This window comes from Lichenostomus cassidix, chromosome 1, assembly GCF_008360975.1.
Source record: "Lichenostomus cassidix isolate B80296 chromosome 1, HeHo_3.0, whole genome shotgun sequence".
NCBI classification, from domain to species: domain Eukaryota; kingdom Metazoa; phylum Chordata; class Aves; order Passeriformes; family Meliphagidae; genus Lichenostomus; species Lichenostomus cassidix.
Window position 1 is genome coordinate 47,355,196 of NC_139479.1, and position 22,698 is coordinate 47,377,893.

The following is a 22,698-nucleotide window of genomic DNA, read 5'->3' on the forward strand; positions in this document are numbered from 1 at the left end:
GACCCTCCTTTCTTATTCCAACCACCTGCCACATTAAGACAGTCTTAGTACACAGTCTTAGTCCATCTCAGTGGAAGTCCAGAGGTATTAAATAAGGTTGGGATTTTGTGGCAGTACCACGTAGTAAGATAATTAAAATGGCAGTAATTAAAACTGCACTGGCACATAATTTTAATATCATCTACAAAATTGAAACTCAGCTTCAGCAATTCTTACTTTTTCCCCAAATCCCAAATTTGCACCCTTAATGCTGTTTCTCTAATGGAGCTTGTGATTGTGCATGCATTTGCTTAAAGAAAAAAAAGAAAAAATAAAACCCACATAAGCAAACGGAGCAGAATTACTGCCAAACCCGAGCTATTCAGCAGTCAGCAAAAATGTGACTTTCAGATACACTGTGCAAACTTCTGATACTAACTTAATACTGCCATAAGTCTAGAACTTTTTAATCAATCTCTGCTTTGTGGGAATTATAGTGTGTTCCTACTGATTTTTTGTAACTAAGTGAAATTCTTGTGGTATCAGCATGTAGTTCTTGAATGTCAGGCTCTCCTGTATGTTCTCGCAAAGCAGCCTGCAAAAAAGTTTACTTCTCACTTCACCACTGTATCCAACTCTCTTGCCTCTTAACTCCAGATTCCTTTTCCCTCCCTGCTCTTTTCTCGCACACCAGCTTCAGCTCCTCTCCCAGTACTACATTTTGTACCCCCTTGGGTTCCTTTCTCCACCAATCCCAAACTATCCTTTTCCCTTCTGTTTCTCATTTTCTCTCCATTCATCTTTGCCTTTTCTTATTTTGACTTAGACCTATCCTCTCTCATCCCTTCCTGAGCCAGTTATCTCCTTGCTCAATCAAAACCAGACTTCTCTTTCCACAACATGTAAGGTTCAGAGGCTCACCCATTGTCCTTGTTCCCTCTACCCACCACTGAAGGAAGACAGCTGAAATCTGGTGGCCTTACCCTTCCCTTCAAACTGAAGGCTAAGAAAAATAAAACTGCTTCAGGGCACACTAGAAATTGCTATTTCTCAGCTCCAGTGTTTTCACCAAAAGCAGTCAAGGGCAGGCATGAGGTGTATCTACTTCTAGTTCTGTAATTCTACTCTGATACAGAACATTAGAAAATATTCTCTGGGAACACCACATCCAAGGTCCCATCCCCTTCAGAACTATGAGCAGCCTAAACTTTTGCATGCAAGACTATCTCCATGCATTTATGAAATCTGAAGCTATATATATCAACTGAGGAGACTCGTTTTTCAAAAATCTGTCATTTGACCAAAACTAGGCAGACTGTCTGAGGAACGGCAAAAAAATGTTTCTGTCACAGTGACCTGAACTGGTAAGAAAGAGCAAATAAAAGCTTAAAATGACATGACAAAAAATACTTGTTGTTTTGGGGTTTTGTTTGTTTTGCTTAGCTTTATTCTTGAAATTGGTTCAACCTCAGGCTGAGTTGTCAAGGGAGATTGCTTGTGTGTCTAAAATTTGCGCTTCATAGAGTTCTAGATGGAAGACATTAAAACAAGAATCTTGTGAGAGCTGCACATCCTGTCTGCAGCATCACAGGTACTCTAAAAGTTAGGGTTTGGGTTGTTAATGCTCCAAGTTTTTAATTCCAGAATAAGGGTTTCATTCGGACCAGTATTTCAGCAACAATTTTACTTTTGTGACAAGCAGTAAGGGCAGACTACAAAGAATCCATGCTCCCGTTAGAGCAGGTAAAATGTTACAATGGAGATCATTCCCTCAACTGCTGAAACTTGGCAAGCAACCATTCAAATCTCTGCAGTTTCCTACAGCATTCAAACAGATTTGTGTGACACCTTCACTTGTGATGTTACACAAATCCACCTTAACTTTAGCTGTTCATACCTTAAAGTGAATGTTGTGTACTGTGAGCACCATGCAGCAGTCAAGGAAGGACCTGCCTCCTGCTGAGAGCAGAGGTTTTTTTCCAGTCACAAGCAGACTGCAGGCAGTAAGATTTTTAAGTATTTATCAAATGCAATCAAATTTGATCTCAAGGAGAAGATTTTTAGTGAAAGCACTTTTTTGGGTATAGTATATTATGGTCAATGCTACCAAGCAGCAGAATTTCCACATTCCTAAACTTGAGAGGAAAGAAGAAATTTGCTTACAAAACTAACATTCATCACTAACTGCAGCTACCAATCTTCTATTTTGAAGACTGTATTCTTCATAAGATTAATTCTTACAAAACTATAAACACTGAATATATGCCTATTTAGTGTTCACAACTCATGTAGGGGCATTTTTCTTTTAAGTACTTGGAACATTTCTTTGAACTTCAGTATTCAAGTTTCCCAAGATCAAACAGGAACCTTTCCTTTTACAAATGGTATTCGTGATTTGGGATCATGACCCTTCCAGACTGCTGGAATTTTCCCTTCCTCTCTAAAGGTCTTTGGTAATTCTCTTCTTTTTACCATCTAAAACATTAAATATCAGCAATAACTCTACAAAGTAACATTAGTAGGGGATACTTAATGAAGAGTTGATTAAATACTGGATAAATTGTTAAAACAGGGCAAACTTTGGCTTTTAAAGGTGTTTAGACAGCAGCTACACCTCTCAAAAGAATGAATATGATGTGCTTTTCATTGTACTTTACAACTAACTTACATTATCTATGTAAACCTAAACATCCAAAATATTTAAATCATCAGCCCACCATTATTATAGTAATGGGTCACAATATGGGCCAAATTATTATAAATAATTAGCCTAACACATTTCACAAAACTGAAATACAGCAGAACTATATCACTTACTCGCTGGGCTACTTCAGCTGCAGCAGCTGCCATTGCTGCAGCTTTGGCCTTCTCTGCTTCATCATACGTAGGAAGAGAGGTAGCTACACTGTATGGAGGTGGTACAGGATAAAATTCATTGTGTGTCTCTGTTTAAAATAAAGAAGTTATTTTTAAACCAGAAAGATATCAAGAATATTAACTTTCACATGCACATAATTATTTACCTTCAAAGTACATTTTTTTACAGAGGCTGAAACTGAGGATATTTGCATTTTAAGTTCATAAAAATATTTTTAAAAGAAAAACTTAACAGCTTGATGGTACTTATAGCTGCTACCCAAGGCAGGAACCTTAACCCAGATGCTGGAAAAGAGTCAACAAATATATGAACAAAAAATCATATTTATTTAGTTATATCCCTAGGCATTCCAACCAAATGCTTTTTATCCTATCATATAAAATACATATACACAAAAATCTTGGGGGGGGGGGAAAGCTTTTAAGAATCAATATCAATCTGTTACTTCAGTCTGGTAATAGTCATGCTATATTCTTATTATTGTTGCCTTGTTGCCAAGTCCAGTTGCTCTCTCAAAATCAGTTTTTCCAAGATTTCAATTTCAACACATTATTTTTAAAACGTTTCTTCCATCAAAATGGACCGACTTCATTCTTCTGTGTTGTAACAGTAAAACATCACCACACAGAATAGAATTATAAACAACACTAATCAAAACTACTCAAAATATGCCTTGAGCTTCCTCCTACAGCCAGCAGTAGCTCATTACAAGGCTGCTTACGTGGTAAAGATTTGTCAGCACAGGTCACATGGTCAACAGATTTGTCAGCACACCAACACAAGGATGTTATATATAGGGATAATTCCACACGGCTATGTATTATACTTGCAAACACTGTCTCAAAGAACAGGGACAGGAAACTGTTCTTTTAACCAACATTAAAAAAATTAGGTTGGCAGCTACTTCTAAAATATTTATTTGGCACATGGGAGACACAAATCTGTGCAACTTCACTTAAACAGGAACTTCAGTGATGCTTGCTGTAAAGTTTCCTATATCCTCAAGAAAAGTCTCAATCTCCTAAGAAAGGGAGCAGTGAATAGAGACCCGTTACTCATTTTTCCTGGTAAGTTTTATCAAGAATCTTTAAAGCAAAATTAAGCTTTTCATGGGAATATTTTCACAAAACCATTTAAATATTTCACTAAACCATTTAAGAAGTCTGAGGGTTTTTTAATAAAGAGGCAATGAAAATTGCTAATGAGGTCTAATAGTGGAACACTGCTCAAAGATGGAGATTAAATGTGGAAATGAACTACAAGCAGACTTAAGTAAAACTTATTAAACTAATTAATGAATATCCATTTAGTCTAGCAATTTGGAACAATCAAGGTAATTTACAAGTGTGCTCCTACTGAACAAACCAAAGGGCTACACGTGAAAGGACAGCTTTTTAATGCAATTGTGTGCATAGAAAAAAAATATACTGCAGCATCAGACCACTTTGAACCGAGTGCTGATTCATACACACTCGTCCCTGACAAGCTGCTATGTGAGAATAATACCTGAGGTTGCAGCTGCTTCCACAGCTATGCTACAGTAAGGTGGAGGGGAAGTATCTGCCTCAGGTAAGGCTGCTGGCTGCGGAGGCTGCGGAGTCTCTGTAGATGTCGAAGGCTGCTCAGCAGCTGAAGACTCTGGGGGGTCATCCTCATTGTGAAGCTTAGGAGAGAAACACACACATTTCAGAGGCATTCAGGGGACATGACAACCTAATACTTGCAGAGACATTGTTCAAAAAGAGACAAGGTTACTCTCATCAGCAAAACAAGTCATTTACAAAACAGCACGTGACCACTTCAAGCAGTCCAGCTAAATTCTTCTAAGCAATTAGCTAAAGATTATCTTAACTGCCTTGTTTTGTTTTTTTTTTTTTTTCCCAGATATAGTTGTCTTCTCATCAGTGATGTTCAGAGAGTCTTAATCTGAAGTTTTCAATGTTTACTACATGGGAAAATACTATTACATGAATATTTTAACACCATTACATTTTTTTCATATAGACGGTCATAAAATGTATTAACTTATTTTAAAATGCATCAGGTGAGAAATGCTATCATTTATTGTATTGATCTAGAAGAAAAAAAAATTAAGGCACATTTCTACTTCTGTAACTGAGATTTTCATTTTTCATTCTCTTTCATCTTGTCAAAGAGTAAATTCTAAGACTTATCAAAATATTCTGCTTTTCTTCACACTCCGGAAACAATCCTTTCCCTACAAAGCTTCAAGTTGCTTGCTGGGTAGTTTTTTTTTGGGTTTTTTTGGTTTTTGTTTTCTTTGCTTAAGATGCAGTTTGAAAAAGACACAGCCAGTAAAGCATATACAGATATAAAATTTTGGATAAGAAAACTGTTGATTAAAATTGTGGAATTCAGATCCAGCAGCTAATATATTTTCTTAGAGAAGACATTTTTGATTATTTTAGCTAACTTGATAGAGCTTAGAATGTAGCAAGCTTTTAAAAAGAAAGAGTACTAGAATTAAAAGGAAAAGTGTTAGCTGCCAGTGGTGTGAACTACAAGATAAGATGCCTAGAATGCAACAACTGAAGCATCACATGTAAAACCCAGACCAAAAAATAAGATTAGGTTGAACAGATCTAAAAGAAAAATTCTGTAATTTGAAATTGGTACTTTTTTATGAATATCCTACAGAAAAATATTATTTCAGTGACAAATATCAGGAATGTAACTACGATTTATTTCCTATTAGGCAAAGTACAATCAGACTACTGGAAAAAGTGCATTCTGAGAAGAATGCTAAATTTCTTGTTAAGCAGTGTAATACCCACATCAAAATTATTTTAATATGCAGATTATATCAAAGTTCACAGCATAACTGAGGTTGAAAGGGACCTCTGGGCCCATCTAGTTCAACCTGTCTGCTCAAGGAGAGACACCTATGGCTGGATGGATGAGACCACATCCAAACACCTTCTGAATGCCTTGAAGGATAGAGACAACACAGGCTATCTGGAAAACCTGTTTCAGTGCTCAGTCACCTTTACATTACTAAAAATACAGGAAAAAAAAAAAAGAAAAAAAATGTTACCTGATGCTCAGAGGTCACCTTCAAGAGAAACGATAGGTGTTTTTGAAGGTTTCTGGGTCCTGAGCAATCAGGTCATTTAATGCCTAATCAGTGATCCAGAAGCAGCAGTAATACGAGAAATATTTTTAGCCATTTAGAGTAGTTAAAACCAAAGAAAACAAAAGCACTTTAAAATAACCTAATATATTCTAGGATACAGAAAGCAAGTGAGAATACAAACCATTCAACTCTAAAAAGACCAAACATGATCAGAAAAACAACCTGAGAGCTACAAATATTATGGTTCTAAATTAAGAACAATCATTCACAAGAAAAATCTAGTATTACAATGGACATAGCCAAAATAAGCCCATTCTTAAATAAAACTGTCATTTGATTAGCTAGATAGAAATAAGAAAACACTACTGGCATAGTTCTTACACGAATGGCTGCTACACTGACCCTCATTTGGGGTGTGTACGTAGTTGTAACTACACTAGCACAACAACATGGTCTTTGGGCAGGGGAAAAAGTAAAGTCAACTTGAATCAATTTCTGTTACTTCACATTATTCCTCTCCTGTCACCCTCCACTTCAATCACTGCAACTTTTCTTCCCTACCATGCCACAGTAAGTGCTGTCACTATTCTGAAGATACAGAGATCCACAAGCACATCATTGGTCAAAGAACATATTACTCCTAAAAAAATCAAAACAAAACACTCTGCCATTCCCCAGAAATTTAATTTTGCATCTTCTACACACTTTCCTGAAAGCTGTTTTACTCCAAATTATCTATAATATACTAACAGTGGAGTAATTTAGTAGATGATGGAATTAACATGAAGATCAGAAAAGAAGATGTACATGAGACTTCTTGCTTTCAAAGTTATCAAGTCATTCAACTGTTATAGCAACTGCAATTAGGAAATGGAAAAATTCCATTCTAAGGGCTCCATACAATAGAGACCCATTATACCCTTTAATGAACTCAAAGTGTCTTTATTTTGTAAGACTTAAATTCAGGAACCATTTCTGTTTATTCTCTCTTCTATTATAGAGGCCTCTCAGAAATTCTGAAAAGCACCAAGGTTATCCTAACACAGCAACTTAAAGAAAAATCCTAGCCCCTTTAATTTAAAAAAAAAAAAAACCCACAAGAATTGGATTAAGTAGCTTGAGTGTTTACAGCTAGAATAATAAACACAAGTTGTTCTATTAACACAAACCAGCTTTTGTTAGTTCTTGTTCAAGTGTCCTGTATCCTACTCTCTCCTCAAGGCAGTAACCAGCTCCTTTCAGAAGTTTACTTCACTGGGTTAAAAAGAAAAAAAAAAAAAAACCATAGCAAAACCCCACAACTGCAGCAGAACTTGCTCCAGTAAACTGGAAATTTTGCCCACACCAGCAGGGTAGACAGCAGTGGTTATATCATTTTGTCTTGTAGCAACTCTGCCTTGTCTTCACAGAGCACTGATGCCTCTCTGGAGCTCGCTTGAAACCAATATGAATCTGACTACTTTTGAGCCTCCCCCTTCACATTTAATTTTGGCTTCCACTGGCGGTAAATTTAGTAGTTATTTTTGGACACAGGGGAAGAAGAGGCCTGACACTCTGCATAGGTTTCATTGCCATAGAAACCAAGCTAAAAACACCCAGAAAGGAACAGAAAAAGTCTGTTTTAAGGCATCAGTTATGCTATGCACTTAAATGTCACGTGAAGCAGCATTTAACATTAAAATTATATAAATAGTATCAAATATTTTCTTTTTCCACTGTAAGAATATGTTGCCTACTTTTTAATTAAATGACTGAGGAGAATTCACAGTTAATTATCTCAGCCCCTCCCAAGCCCCCACTGAAGCATTATTTGGTAGTAAGCAGTATAGCTGTTTTCGTCAAGATTATGGTCAAAACAGTTACCAAGACCTATTAAACCACATGCAACTGTAAATTAGTACCTTCTCCTATTCCCTCCCTCACATTCTAAAAGCAGGTGACACTGAATTTTTTTTCCTTCATGTTTTAGTCTGTACTTGGGGTATCTGGCTGACTATATGGAGCTGTACTATTGAAAAAAAAAAAAAAAAGTGAGTACTTTGCTATTAGACACATTACTCTAAAACTGTTAGTGTCAGTATTTCAATCCCTGCTTTTGCAGCCCTCAAACTACAGTACATCACAGGCTTATATTCTCAAGATGTATCTATGTTATGACATGTAAAATTCAAAAATCAGTTGAGGAGCAATGGCTGTTCTGCCGACAATGACTTAATCTCATGGTAACTACTAAAGGGTGCACAGCACAGGAAAACATAACATTTCCTTCAATATGATTTTTACCCTACACTATCTTCAGTTTCCTTACCAGGAAAGATCTACAAAATACTGACTCACTATTTCATTTAAGAAGTTAAAACCAATGCCAGACCATTCAGCAGCAAAATATTGTATTAATACAGCTACCTTTATTTTCTACTTTTACATTAATAAATTCTTTAAAGAAGAAATTATTCTCCTACAATGAACACAATTATTCCTTCTACAACTGATTTCCTTAAGTCTGTTATTTTGTGTAATTATTTCCAAAGTAATCAGATGCAACATCTGAAATCAGCTGACAGCTTACAAAGAAACATGACCCACGAGAAAGTGCTTAGAACAGAAGCTTTTAGAGAAGGGACTGATGATATGAAAATAAAAACTAAAAGTGGAAGACCTCCTTCTCTACTTAACACTTTTCATCTACCTGCAAATAAAAACTTTATCTGACCTACAGAAGTTTGCTTTCCCAGCTAAACAGAGTTTGCTTCATTTCTGAAGAACTGACTGATTGAACAAGAGTGGCAATATAGGCAAGTTATTCAATCACGCCATTAAAAAAAAAAATCAGGGGAAAAGGATACAATAAGATGTTTTATGTCACTTCTACTATACATGAACAAGATTAGAATGATGTTCTCTGATAAAGTGCATTGAAGTAGCAAACGCTAATTCTTGTCATGTAACACACATCTAGTATAACACACAAACACCACTCAATTTCTCTTACCCGATTTTACATTTCAAAAGTTGCTCTTCACTACTTTCATAAAATATGATTTATAGAAATTACTACATTATAAAATTATTGCAGTGTATTCACATTCAACAGCATATTGCATACATTTTAAAAAACCTTTTTTTTTAAACTGATGCTTTTTTCATGCTACTTCTGTAATTTCTTTAGTGTAGCACAAAATTATGCAGGAGATACTGCCACACAAGTTAAAAACAAAACAGTCCATTGTGTATGCAAAACAGTCCATTGATACACTTCCTTCACAAAAAGCAACACTCTTGGCAACTGAAGTCATCTTCACTTGGTAAAAGTTAATTTGGCCTTCTATTATCAATTTTTCAGATTATAACAAAAGGTCAACCAAAAGTATCCATTTATTGCAGCTTCTAGCATTGGAGGGAAAGGCATGACAGACTCAAGACTGCCAGTGCAGTGCACAAAAAGAGCTAACATTTCTGAATTAGATCCATGATGTCTTCCATACTGGTACACATGTATTTATTCCACAGAAATCACAACATTGTAAATATGAGAGGTGAAACCAAGAGTGGGTTAAAAAAAGCGCTATCATCTTCATTAGTTTAAAGGGAGCTTCTCACCTCACTGTGTTACTTACATCTGATGCTTTCATTTGCTGAAAAATTCGAAGTCCTTTTACACTTGCCTACTGGCAGTGATTTGTAAAAATGCACTAAACTGCTCTCTACAAATGAGGCATGAAAGCAGAGATCTCTTGCTACATAAAAATAACTTCACATGAACAAATACAGGCTGCAAATTTAATGCTTGTTTTGTAACCAAACACTGCATTTTTCAGCTTTAGTCAACTAAAAATAAGATTTATTTATCCATAAATAGCAAAATCATAAGCTTGGGATTTTCAAGGCAAAAAAAAAGAGATCTTGAAAGAGAATTTGATTCTGAACCTGTTAGAAAAATACTTGATGTTTCTTGTTTCTGAATGCCACCTAATAGCATCAATAGCTCATACTATCAACTATTTTTTTTTTTTTTTTAGAGAAATACGTAAAGCCTATATTGTTAAACCACAATCACCACTCACAGAATGGTCTGGGTTGGAAGGGAGTTTAAGATAACAGAGTTCCAACCACCCTACCATGGACAGGGACACCCTCCACTAGACCAGATTGCTCAAAGCCCCGTCCAGCCTGGCCTTGAACACTTCCAGGGATGGGACATCCACAGCTTCTCTGCACAAAATGTTCCAGTGCCTCCCACCCCTCACAGGAAACAATTTTTTCCTCTATCTAATCTAAACCTACTGTCCTCCAGTTTGAAGTCATTCTCCCTTGGCTGTTACTGCATGCCCTTGTAAGAAGTCCCTCTCTGGCTTTCTTGCACAGCACCATTAGGCACTAAAGGCTGCTATAAGGTATCCCCAGAGCCTTCTCCAGGCTGAACAACCCGAACTCTCCCAGCTTTTCCTCACAGGAGAGCTGCTCCAGCCCTCTAATCATGCTGGTGGCCTCCTCTGTACTCACTCCAACAGGTCCATATCCTTGCTGTGCTGGGACCCCAGATCTGGATGCAGCACTGCAGGTGGGTCTCACCAGAGCAGTGCAGAGGGGCAGAATCCTCTCCCTGGTCCTGCTGCCCACACTGCTCTGGATGCAGCCCAGGACCTGTTTAGCTTTCAGGGCAGTGAGTGCACATTGCTGGGTCATGTCCAGCCTCTCATCCACCAGCAACACCAAGTCATTCTCAGCAGGGCCGCTTTCTCATCCCCCAGCCTTTGTTTGTCCTTGAGGGTTACCCCAGCCCAGGCACAGGACCTTATACACTTGGCCTTGTTGAAATTCATGATGTTCGCATCCACCCACCTCTCAAGCCTATCAAGGTCCTCCTGGGTGGCATCCCTTCCCTCCAGCATGTCAGCCACACCACACAGCTTGGTGTCATCAGCAAACTTGCCAAAGGCAAGTGCTAAGATCAATCAGCTCAAATTTAGGTCCCTAGTAGCCACCAAAAAAATCGAAACTAAAACCAATCATCTGTAATTACACTTAAAGAATGATTTTAAGAGCAGAAGAGATAAATAAATCCTTCTGCAAAGTAAATGTTTTCATTTTCGTGTTTATTTGGAAAAAAAACCAAACATATCCATAACAGCTTTTTGAAAGAAATATTTCACGATTTTCTAGAATACAAGAATCCTTGAGAAAATAGGCCAAACTAATCACATTGTATTTTAACTTACTAGTTTTGTCCTCAGTATCAGTTCTTTATCCTCCACAAATAAGGTCGTTTACAACATGCCTTTTTTTCAAATGCCTGGTTTAACACCAATCTACCATGAACACATGAAGACCAGCTAGCAAGAAAACAACTATTTGCAGTTCACTACCAAATGCATGCTCTAGTGAAATATAGTCCTGGCCACAGCATTCCAGAGAAACTCCATCCTCTAAAGACTAGTGAACCTTCAGATTGATAAATACTGAAATGCTAAGCAATTAAGCTTTTAAGGCACTTCAGTAAAACACAGAAGGATAGCAACTTTCAGCTACTTTTTGCTTTTATGTATTTAAAACTAAGCGATGAAATCTGATTAGAATTCCTGACTGCACAGAACAGATGCACATCATTTTCTTTTCCTCACCATCCCATCACTTGGCAAGCATCAACTATCCAACACCCAGCTCTAGCAATATCCCTCCATAATAGCAAATCGGATTGGTTTGGTTTTTTTTTTCTTTCATGAGGCATCTTTGCAGAAAGTTTTCAACAATAGTTAATATGTCAGAGGGTCAAAGGTGTAAAATCTGCCCTAGAAGCATAAAAACTGAACAGAAGTCCATTGATGTCATTCCACAGCTGTGTAGAAATACCAAGTGTCTGTTAAACAGGGATTAGATACCATGGAAACCCAGAACCTCTGGAGGCAAACTTCAACTGAAAACAATCCAGAGATTTATACTGAATGTTGTTGAAAAATAAGTTGGCAGAGAATGGCTTTTCTACCAGAATGAATATCCCTGTACAAAAATAAAGTGAAAGTGTTTCAGATGCACTTAAGTGATACTTAAATTATCTGAGTTCTCCTTTAATTTGGGATCTTAAGGCTATTGCATTTTTCAAGGTATTTTAAAAATAATTTTATAAATCTGATTTTTAAAAAAACCCAAACCAAATAACAATGGTGATCAGGACATTGAAGGAAAAGAAAATAAAAACATTATGTGTGTAGACGTATCTAAATAGATGTGTCTCTCTGTCTCTCCATCTCAAAGACTAACTCACATATAACATTTTACTTGTTCTTTCATTTTACATGGATTATAATCCAGATTTAACCAATTAACTACACATATAGTAGCACAACATACACACTTGCATTCACTCCCTATGGCTTCTACTAAAGTGTATTCCTTCCAATCCCTCACATCAACAGCAAAAGTAGAGCTATGAATGAATATGAGAACATACCTTGTGTGAATATGTGAACTCTTTTAGAAAATTAAATATTCTAAGTTGATATTAGAAGTGGGGTCTTATTCTTTAAAATATATGCACTTCTCTCCACTTTTTTTTTAGACATCTTGTCTACTAAAGAATTATTCAGCAATAATTCTGATTATTGAAATTTTCTTATGATCCAGATATATGCTTCAGATTTATTGTAAAATTATAAATTGGGCATAGTTTCCAAGAGTTTTTCCTATTGCATAGTTATAGGAATTAATAGTGGAATTCGCCAATAAAAACCCGGTGTATCTAAATACTAATAACAACAATGGCTGAGATGAACACTTTCAAATCTTCACAAGAGTATAAAAAAAATTCTAGAAAAAAGAATTGTTAAAAGCTTACTCTAAAGCTTGTACATTGTGAGGTTTTGAAACTCTGATCTATTCCCAAATGTAGAAGTTCTAAAGACACTACCACCTATCATGTAGCTTTCTGTTTGTCAAAAAGTAACTTGAGAGAAGCTTGAGGAACTGGTTTAAAGTCTATCAACAAAGTATAAAATGAGGTTCTCCTCCTGAATACTTCCTAGATAGGAGAAACGCTGTAACAAAACAGGAGCATGTTACTGAAACCAGAGGTCAGTCTAAGGGAATGTTCTGTCTCCAACACAACCTAAGCACACGAATCTTAATAGCTGGACATCCATATTCCTTGGACTCCCTTGTATTCAAGGCAGTTCCATTACAGCTGGTAAAGTGTACATCTCTGCCTATTCCACTTTCATCTGTTACGGATTTGATGCATGTGAGTTTGTTTTCCTGAATCTGCTAGTATTATCTGCCTGTAAATCTTGTGCATTAACAAACTGCATATGTTCGCTTCTCCTTGTGTAGTTTATGTTCTAAATCAAACCTCAATGAGCACTCTACAGTTTTAATATTGCTCTATTTGGTGAATAACAGCTCCACAACTGCTTTATCCACTGCCTTGGTGACTCTGTAAGTGTTGGTGACTTCCAGCTCCCACCACCTATTTCAGAAGTCCACTTCCCTTTCCACAGCTCCCCTTGTGAGCAACCGAAGGTGGATAAGGTACCCAACACACAGGCAGGTGCTATGTGTCGTACAATGAGATTTCCTCTGCTCATTCTCACTATATTCCCTAATGATGGCCAATGTTTCTTCAGGATTTGTTGGCAGCTGCCACCAACCAACAGCTTCAACAAACCACCGGTCACAGGTCGTGTCTTTACTTACAAGCAGCTTTGTAGAATCAGTACAGAAAGTAGATCCTGGTCACTTTAAAGTCACACAGAACATACACAACACGCAAACTGCTAAAGTAAAGGGAACGGGAAAGCCTGTAAAATTAGGAAATGTCACCAAAAGCAGACTCAGTATTCAACAATTAGTTCCAGCTTTCATTTTAACCTACATTCCTTTGGGCTGCAAAACTCAATGCTGATCGAAAAATCTGAATGTACAACGGGAAAGCTCTAGCTTTAGCACAAAAGTTTCTTCAAGACAATGCAGGAGGACTAAAATGGTCAATTTCTTTTACAAGGCAGTAACAAAGAATTTCTTCATGGAGATGCATTATGGAAACTAAACTACAGAAGCAGCATACAGTTTCACCTTAAGGCTCTGATTTGAAAGAAGTCAGATGAAAAGGACTCAAGTTAGTGTCTCCTGCACTGTGCATAAGTGTCATTGAAAATTCTTCAGAAAAACTATGAAAAACTTAACAATACTCAAGTTTATTGACAACCCAGCAATTTTATTGCATGTGTACTTAAATAAAGCCAGCCAAGCAGAACAGTTTCCTATTCATCAATATGACTCAGTAGCCCAAAATGAAATCACTAATTAAATAAAATATAAATCAGAGGATAGTGCTAATCAATAAGAGCAAACTCTAGTCTTATTAGTGGGTCAATCGTGCTTGACTTTTTCAGTATAACTCATTTTCTTAGTAACTGGAAATGGAGTAGTTGAGGTCCTCAACTTACAGAGATAATACAGACAGAAATTTCAACAGCTTAAAACAAACACATACATACACAACAACAGCTGAACACACTTATTGTGAATTGCAAGAACAGGCTCTACTGAAAAGATTTTCGTTTTGATTTGCAACTCACACAACACAAATAAACATTCAAGGTCCTTCCTTTAAAAGAAGCACGTTCATGTCTCAACAGGTAGTATGGACTTTTTTCAACCCTACTGTTAAAGACTGTTGACTGAGCATTGTAAAACAATCCTACAAAATACGTGGCACAAAGGACAATTCTCTGCACCTCTTAATTGCCAGAGAGGTGATACACACATCTGAAAGCAGGCACTTTCCAGCAGGATGGTTGATTATAAGGCAGCTGAACAAAACAAAAGAGCAGCAGTCCAGGAAGTTCACCTCTTTGGAAGACAGCAGAACATGGCCAAATCAGTGCTACCACTAAAACATAGAAAGTATTTTAAGGAGGTAAAAAAAAACCCCAAAAATAAATAAAAATAAAATAATAATAATAATAAAAAGTAGTAGACATTGAGGCACATGAGAAAGGCACATAAGCCACACCGCTCCACATCAGCTGTGGGCCAGCACTGCAGGGCTTTAGTGGCCAGCTCATTTATTTGAATTACGCACTCATTCTAGAATTTGGAACAGATTTTAAAGAGCAAGCAGCTTGTGCAAGTCTTTTTCCCAACCATTTATTTCATGTATTTGATGCAACTCAATTTTATGACCACAACTCTGGAGATTCAATTAAGAAAGAGCCTTAATGCTTCAGTACATTCCCTGAAAAATACCTTAAGGACTGTTTCTCTGAATTTTCAAAATATGCCAACTGATTCCTAAGTACCATGATCAAAATTAACAATCAGCCTCAAAATCACCCTCAACCCCTATGCCAATTGTTTCATGTTTTACTAAAGGCATCACTTATTCCTCAAAGATGAACAAGTGCTAATTACACAAACAATTACCAAAGCAATGTTTAACCACGAGCTTGTGCCACATTAAAAGAACTGTAAACTTATTTCCTGCAGTAAGGAAACAACTGCTACTCTAAGTATCCTCTTGTCAATAACCTTTCCTCAAGGCTGCTCTACATAACCTTTTCAGATTAATCAGGGAAAAGCAAACACATGTCCAACAGATCAAGCTACATATACACCTTTTCCAAGGACAGGATTCTGACCTCCCCTAAAAGAACCATCAGTGAACATTAATAGGATTACTTTTAACAAGTAAAGTATCATTCAAAGCTAAAATGGACAAACCATGCTTGTGAATATGTTAAGTTACACTGCAATAGTGGGGAGACCAACGTTTTCTTCATTTGTTTTTACTGGAAATCCACAATTTACAAGTAAGAAGGTAACAAATCTCTGCCAAGCACCTAGTAATTAAAGAGAAAAAAAAAAAAAAAAAGGGTTTACAAAGAAAAATAAAGCAATATACAGCTTACTGACCAGATTTTATTGAGTCTACACCACTCAAAATTCAGAGGATTTTTTTCTAAATTGTTCTGCACATGCCAAACACAGCTGGAAGCACAGCCATGGATAAGATTGGGGATGATGACTCAATATCTAATATTTTGGCTATGGAGTGGTTGTGGAGAAAGTTAGACTATCTCAGTTTTAGGCTAGCTTAGCCTATGATAATGGAAACAATACTTAAGTGGAATAAACAGTTAAATGTTAGAATGGAAATTTATTTTTCACTTTCACTGTAAATCAGGCATGCTCTGAGTTTGGGCCTTGCTTGACAAGACTTAAGCAAAAACCAGAAAAAGTTAGTCATTCTCATTAAAAAACACAGCTGGTGAAGGGGGTGCCCAATTTACTAAAATCAGCTACTTGTGACAGTACTTGTCCAGGAAGTGGGAGACCTAAGCCTGAGGCAGCTCAAACCCACAGTCTTGGCTCTGTAGTAGTTCAGTTTCAGTAGGAAAAGTTGGCAGTGCCTCTCCAACCTAACAAGTTGCCAGTTTTTGGGTTTTTTTTCATTTTTTACTCCATCTCTTAAGGATTACTTTTCGTCTTCATTTGAAAATGGCTTCCCCGAATGTCCATTTGTTCATTCCCCTCTCCAAAATAGCTAGGAATCTAGAAGGAGATTTGAGGCTACGGAACTTTAAAAAATACTCAAATCTATGACTGTAAATTGAACACTGAGGTCTCACAAGGTTAGGTGTGATAACATTACTGGTTGCCACATCTTCCTTGTTTTGTCAACACTGTCACTGGGAAGAAAGTTGCAAAATATTCCTATAATTAGCCACTTGTCAAAAGTAACTCATTTGCTCCATCTAACATTTTGTATTAACGTAGTGCTCGATTTCTGAGATTATCCTGATGTAGCCCCTACCACATTTTTCAGATACAAACAAGCTGAGAGAGGGCTTACAGTTTCACCTTTTTAAAGTAAGACAGAAAGAACTTCAAGTTTGGCCACAACACAGCTGACTCCTGCTCAGAACCCTTCTATTTGAAGTCATTTTATTCATGTTAGTGAATTTTCCTAATAGGATTAGAAGACCTACTAGATGTGACATGCATGTCACAGCCTGAAGCTGCCTTTTTACATCACCTGACTTCATGTTACTGCGCAGATCAGGTACCTCTCTTTGGGTTTCATGCATCTTTCAAGAACCTAAAAATCCCCCAGTTTCACAAGATAGGATCAGCCATACTAAGAGCTGCCACTAGAAAGGGCAGTCCTGTTGCCAACCTCTCCTCCTGTACTGCCTTCGTACAGATCCAACCTTAGATTTTGGCCTACCAAGACCTTTGGTGAAAAACCCAACTGGAGCAACCCAGGTACATTTTGCTGGTTCTACATATTCTTCTGGGTTTTTTTGTTTTAACACTGGTGCCCTATAAAACTAAGCCAATTTGTGTGCAAAATAGCTTAGGTCATTCTGTGTCCACACCAAAAAGAAAGCAAACTGCCCACATAAAAACCCAGAAAATTACTGTAACCACTGATAATCCTGGTGTACCAGTAAGCCAAGGTTTCGTCCTATGAATCAGTTGCAGAGCAGGATGTTTTGTCTGTAGCCCTCCAAAAGAGATTAAAAAAATATGACAGTAATGGCAATACACAGTTAAACCACCCTGCTTGAAATTTATACAAAAGGTATTGTACCTGTCCAGTACCTCATCACCTTTACTTAGGAGCAACATACAGAGAGATCTGAAGTTTATTTCCTTGTTCATATACAATGAGAAAGTATATGGACTCTTAACTAAAAAGCAAAAAAAGAAGTCCTTTAAGTATTAACTGCATCCCTACTGTGTCTGCAAATGTCTAAACATTTATAGTTTTTCTTCTTTGCTTGTGGCAGCATGCTTCATAAAAAATAGGGAAAAAATGTTTACTAAAATATTAAAGCTATTCCTTCAAGAAAAAAAAACTACTGTTTGTAGAGAAATTTGTCATAGGTGTTACAAAAATAAATTAAAAATTTAAAATGTCTGTTATTACATTCCAAAAGAACAACTAAGATGCAAGGACAGATCATTGTCTGAAAGCATCATTTACCTCATTTCAGGAGATCCTCATCTGCTTTCCTAAGCCATTAGAAGTCTATACTAGGTGTGTCATGTGCAAAAAGTTAATGCAATGAAAAACTGTATCTTCAATGATTGAGAAAATTAAAAATCTCATTTCATTAAAAATATCAGTGCAACTGTCACAAGCAAACAACTGTAACACTTATCACTTAATGCATCTTTCCTCAGTACTTTCCAGTATCATAAACTTTGTCCTCCAGATGCAGTATTCTATCTTCCAGTTACAACATCACCCCGTATCTGTGGAGAGCAACAGAATTTCCCCAACACAAGCTAGCTTGAGCTGTTCAATAACACCAATTATGTAGGAGTTTTCCTAAGATAATAAATACTGGAGAAAATACAGTAGAAATATCAATATAAGGTAGTGGTCTTATACCAAAATATAGAATAACCTGTACTTGGGAGTTTATTTGCCAATCACTATTAGGCTCAGTCCCCTGAAAAGAAAGGAAGAAGGAAGATATTTTTCTTTGTTCACATTTCCTGTGTAGGTTGACTTTCATAAGAGTTACAAAGAACTTGACTTTGATCAAGGTAAAAACCACGTAACACTGTAAGAGTAAAGAGTCAGCAACAATGGAGTTAACAGGTACAGAAAATAAAGCCTGATCTGAGTTTGTGCTGTGCTGTAGCAGTTTGCAGTACAAATTTTCATCTCTTAGCCCTGTTTCTAAAAACACACACACAACTTACACTTGTACAAGACTGACATCCCATTTAGAAACAATTTCTTTATCCTTGCATAGTGCCATAGAACATCAGGCTGCCATCTCAGAGTCCTGCCTCACACATCATTTGCAAGCCCCACCAAACCCAAGGGCTACAGTGGCATGGCAAGTTCAGTAACAGCTGAACTGACATGTGTGTGGACTGCTGCCTTTGGCTCCATCCACATTGTTACCTACCAATTTTACCACTTACCTATTTAACTCTGACCAAACCCTAAATCAAACACCCAAGACTACCTGACCCCAAACTGGTAACCCAAAATTTTAAACAAGAAAGACTGGTTATTATAATCTTTGACCAGTACAGCTTGCAAGTCCTGAAGCCTTCAATACAATTTCTGTGTCCAAATCACTCATATGCACGTGAAGTCTTCCCTCATGACTCAGTTATCTGGAAAAACACATTTCTAAGTCAAAAAAGCAATCTCAAGCTTTAATGCTTAGTTGCTCTCTCAGTCTTACGTGCTGCAGAAAACAGCTGCATTTGCTTTTCTTTGTTTCAGTACAAATTTACAAAGTATCATTCCAATCACTTTTTCTGCACATTGGCTGGACTAGGAGCAGACGTTTCAGACAAGACAGTAATGTTATTAAGGTCAGATGACGAAGAGATAGAAGGTAAAAACAATCAGGAGAATGACTACTGATGAATTTTAATTATAATTTTCCTAAAGTTGATGCCTTATCCAACAAAGAGCAGAATAGGAGAAGAAATAGAAAAAAATACAACAATAATTATGTGATACAGCTGAACTGACTCTACCTCCAAGGACCGTCAAATATAAAATTTAAGTCACTTACCAACAGGAATGCAGTCATGCAAGTGACTAAGGAAAAGAAAAAAGGAAGTAAAGCTAGCCAACAAAGGTTGGCTAATTTACTTCTAATGTCATACTCCTGCAGGGAAGCATGACAAATTCTTGCCCATCAATTATTTGTCTTTTTGCCCTATGGAGAGAGACAAAAGAGGAGGGGCAGAGAGCAATACAAATCACACATGCCCACGGCAGATAGTTACGTAATGCTGACGTACTGCCTGCTCTTTGCTCTCAACACTTACTTTGCTGCAATTCCAAGTACCAGCTGCCCAGTTTGAACACTTTAAACTGCTTTGTAAATAAAATGCAGACACAGAAAGAAGAACAAGATGAAGAATGAAGCTTCAGAGTTAGTTCCAGAGATAAAAATAAGCAGAGGGTTAGCTTTATGATCAGACATTTTCTGTTTCATAAGAAGTCATAAAAAATGGCTTTCTGTGCTGAAACTCAAAACTAAATTGCCTGCCAATCTAAGATATTTTAGTTTAACTTACTTGAAGAAACCACAAATATAAAGAGAAAGATAGGTCCTTCAACTTCACTGAAGTGCTACTGCCAGGAACAGAAACACAAGTCATTAATTCTTTTGATAATAATATACACCTAGAAATCTTTCTATTTAGAAGAGAACTTGCCCTGAATAGAGTCAAACAGATCAGCTAGAAGTAAAGGCAGAATGGGTAAAAGCAGGAAGTGTTTATTATTAATCATGAGAGAAAGAAAAAAAAAACAAAAAAAATACAGATAATGTAGCAAATATAGCAGAACTGGCCAGATTTCATAAAACTAAGTTCACAAAATATTCATAAAATGTGATATTAGCCACATTAAACTTTTTCTTTCCTTTACTTTGTCTTTAATAACTAGGACACAACCATAAAATCTGCAATGATCTATTGCTTAGTATCTATCACAGCCATTATGTAAGCAAATACATCACAACACTTAAGATCACATGCTTGAATAATCAGCTGCTAATTAACTGTATCTGCAATTGCCTTGTTCCTTCCTTTCTCTGACCCAAAACAGTAAGTAAACAATACTACAAAAATCTGAGTCTCCAGCAGTCAGATATAACAAAGAAACCAAAACAATATTCTCCTTCCTATGGGACAGTAATCAGTAAGGCTGTATTTTAAACTCTGGAACACATCAGACTGATTAACAACAAATGACCACAAAGATTAATATACACAGCAAACTGAGGAAGTCAACTCATGCAGTCAAACATTAAGATAAGGCCTTTTGCAAGGCCACACCAAAGAGTGTTTACCCAAAGCTGGGCATCAGCACCATCACTGGAAGTTCCTAACAAGCGTAAGACAAAAATATTACAGAGAAAAATTATTTCTTCATGTCTTTTATTTAACTCCTCTGAGTAACTGCATGAAAGTTTCCCTTCTACCTGTCTGGCCTTTAATAACATATTCTTTAAAGGCCTTTTAAAACATGCCCAGGTTACCTCAGGCCTCAGGGAAGATAGCATTTGTAGATTCTCGGGGAAATGCTCTGCCAATAATTTCCTTCTCTGTTGCAGAGAAGAAGGAATAACTTTAGGACTTCTACTGATTTCAAGTTACAGAAACACGGTACAGGAAAAGAAGTGTCCTAGCAAGCAATGACCCATAAAGAAGTTGGTGACCAAGTACCATCCTAAAGGCATACGTCACAGGGTGCATGGTGTGTTCACCAATTCCATGACAATCCCTGTATCTAAGTGCCCAAAAGCATACCGAAATTTAAAATGTTGTAAGACTATCAAAATTAACACTCCAAATATAATAAAAACATTTCCTAATAATTTTTCTTAACTCAGGAACAATCTAAGTATTAGTATTTACACATGCACAGATGTAAGTTTGATTACTTCTGTGGACATTCTTTTCACTGCTTAAGCTGTAAAACACGAGCAATAAGATAAATAATTCAGGATTTAGCTAGAAGATTGCAGAAATTTGAATCACAGAGAGTAACAAAGATTTCAGACTTCCTTATCTTTATATTTTTAGCAAAGCCATAAAGTACAAGGTACTTAAGGATAAAATTGAAACTTTCGAGGAGACTGACTACACCTAAGTGATTTTTGCACCAAATAATCAGAGAAGCTTATATATTTTGAATATAATTGACATTAAGCTAATGACCGCAAGATTTATGTAACTGACATTAAACTAATGACTGCGAGAAACAAACAGGACAATCAATTCAGGCAGGATGAAAATCTTTGTATTCTAAATAATTACTTCAGTGGTTAAGTTCAGGAACAAAAGAAAAACTGGTCTCAGTGACCCACAAAGCTGCAGACTGTTCTTGAGAAGAGTGTGCTCGTACATGTGCAAACATACTCACACAACTGAGGCTGACTGAAGGTCAGTCTCCTCCCTGCGTTTTACACTTCCCTCCCTCCCTCTCATCTTCCTACAGGCCTCGCACTGTTATCCCTGTGCCAGACAGCCAGGGGCTATTAGAACCCCACGGTTTGGGCGATTCGCTCCGCGGCACGTACTTAGCAGAGACAAGGCCCCCTGCCCCTTCCTTCCCCGGCTGCTCCGCACCAGCGCGGCGCGCCCCGCTCCCCTGCCTCGGCCGCGCTCCCTCAGGAGCCACCACCCCTCCGGCAGGGGGAGGCGCCCGGGAAAACCCGCCGACCCCGGGCCGGGACCGGCCGGCCCAGGAGCCGGCGGGAGGGCAAGGGCAGGCGGGCAAAGGCAGCTTGCCGAGCGGGCCGGGCAGCCGCTCCCTCCGAGGCCGGGGGAGCGAGGGGGGCAACCCCGGCCGCCCGAGCAAGGCCGGGCTGTCAGGGCCCCTCCGTGGGACGGGCCACGCTCGGTCCTGGTCCTGGTCCGTGCCAGACCCCCGCGCGTGGGAGCCGAGAGCCGGGGCGGGGGGAAGGCCGGCCCGGTCGCACCGTGCCCCGCCGCGCCGGCCCGAGGGGGCGGGGGGAGGCCAGCGGGGCCTCGCCGGGGACGCCGCACTCACCACTTGGTAGCGGCTGACGGGCTGGTGGTGATCCATCCTGGCCGCCCGCCGACACGCACGGGCGCGGCCGCAGCTCCTCCGACCTGGCGCCGCGTCGCTCGCTCCGTCCTTCGCTTCTTCCTTCCTTCCTTCCCCCGCCCGTTCGCCCGGCGCCACCGCCGCCCCGGCCCTGCCCTGCCCCGCTGCGGCCGCCCCCCGCCCGCC

The 22,698-nt window shown here is 38.2% G+C and overlaps 1 protein-coding gene across 2 annotated transcripts in view; it reads right to left on the minus strand.

The window, feature by feature from the left end:
- The window catches only part of NDFIP2 (Nedd4 family interacting protein 2), a 45,407-nt gene extending 22,745 nt beyond the window's left edge, over positions 1-22,662 (minus strand). For both annotated transcript variants that reach the window (XM_085057897.1, XM_085057888.1), the window contains exons 1-3: positions 22,495-22,662; positions 4,364-4,520; positions 2,797-2,924 (exon numbers count right to left, since the gene is read on the minus strand). In XM_085057897.1, coding sequence (XP_084914023.1) covers positions 2,797-2,924; positions 4,364-4,520; positions 22,495-22,530 — 321 coding nt within the window. In that variant the 5' untranslated portion in view covers positions 22,531-22,662. The remainder of the gene's footprint in view (positions 1-2,796; positions 2,925-4,363; positions 4,521-22,494) is intronic.
- Positions 22,663-22,698: the final 36 nt, after the last annotated feature.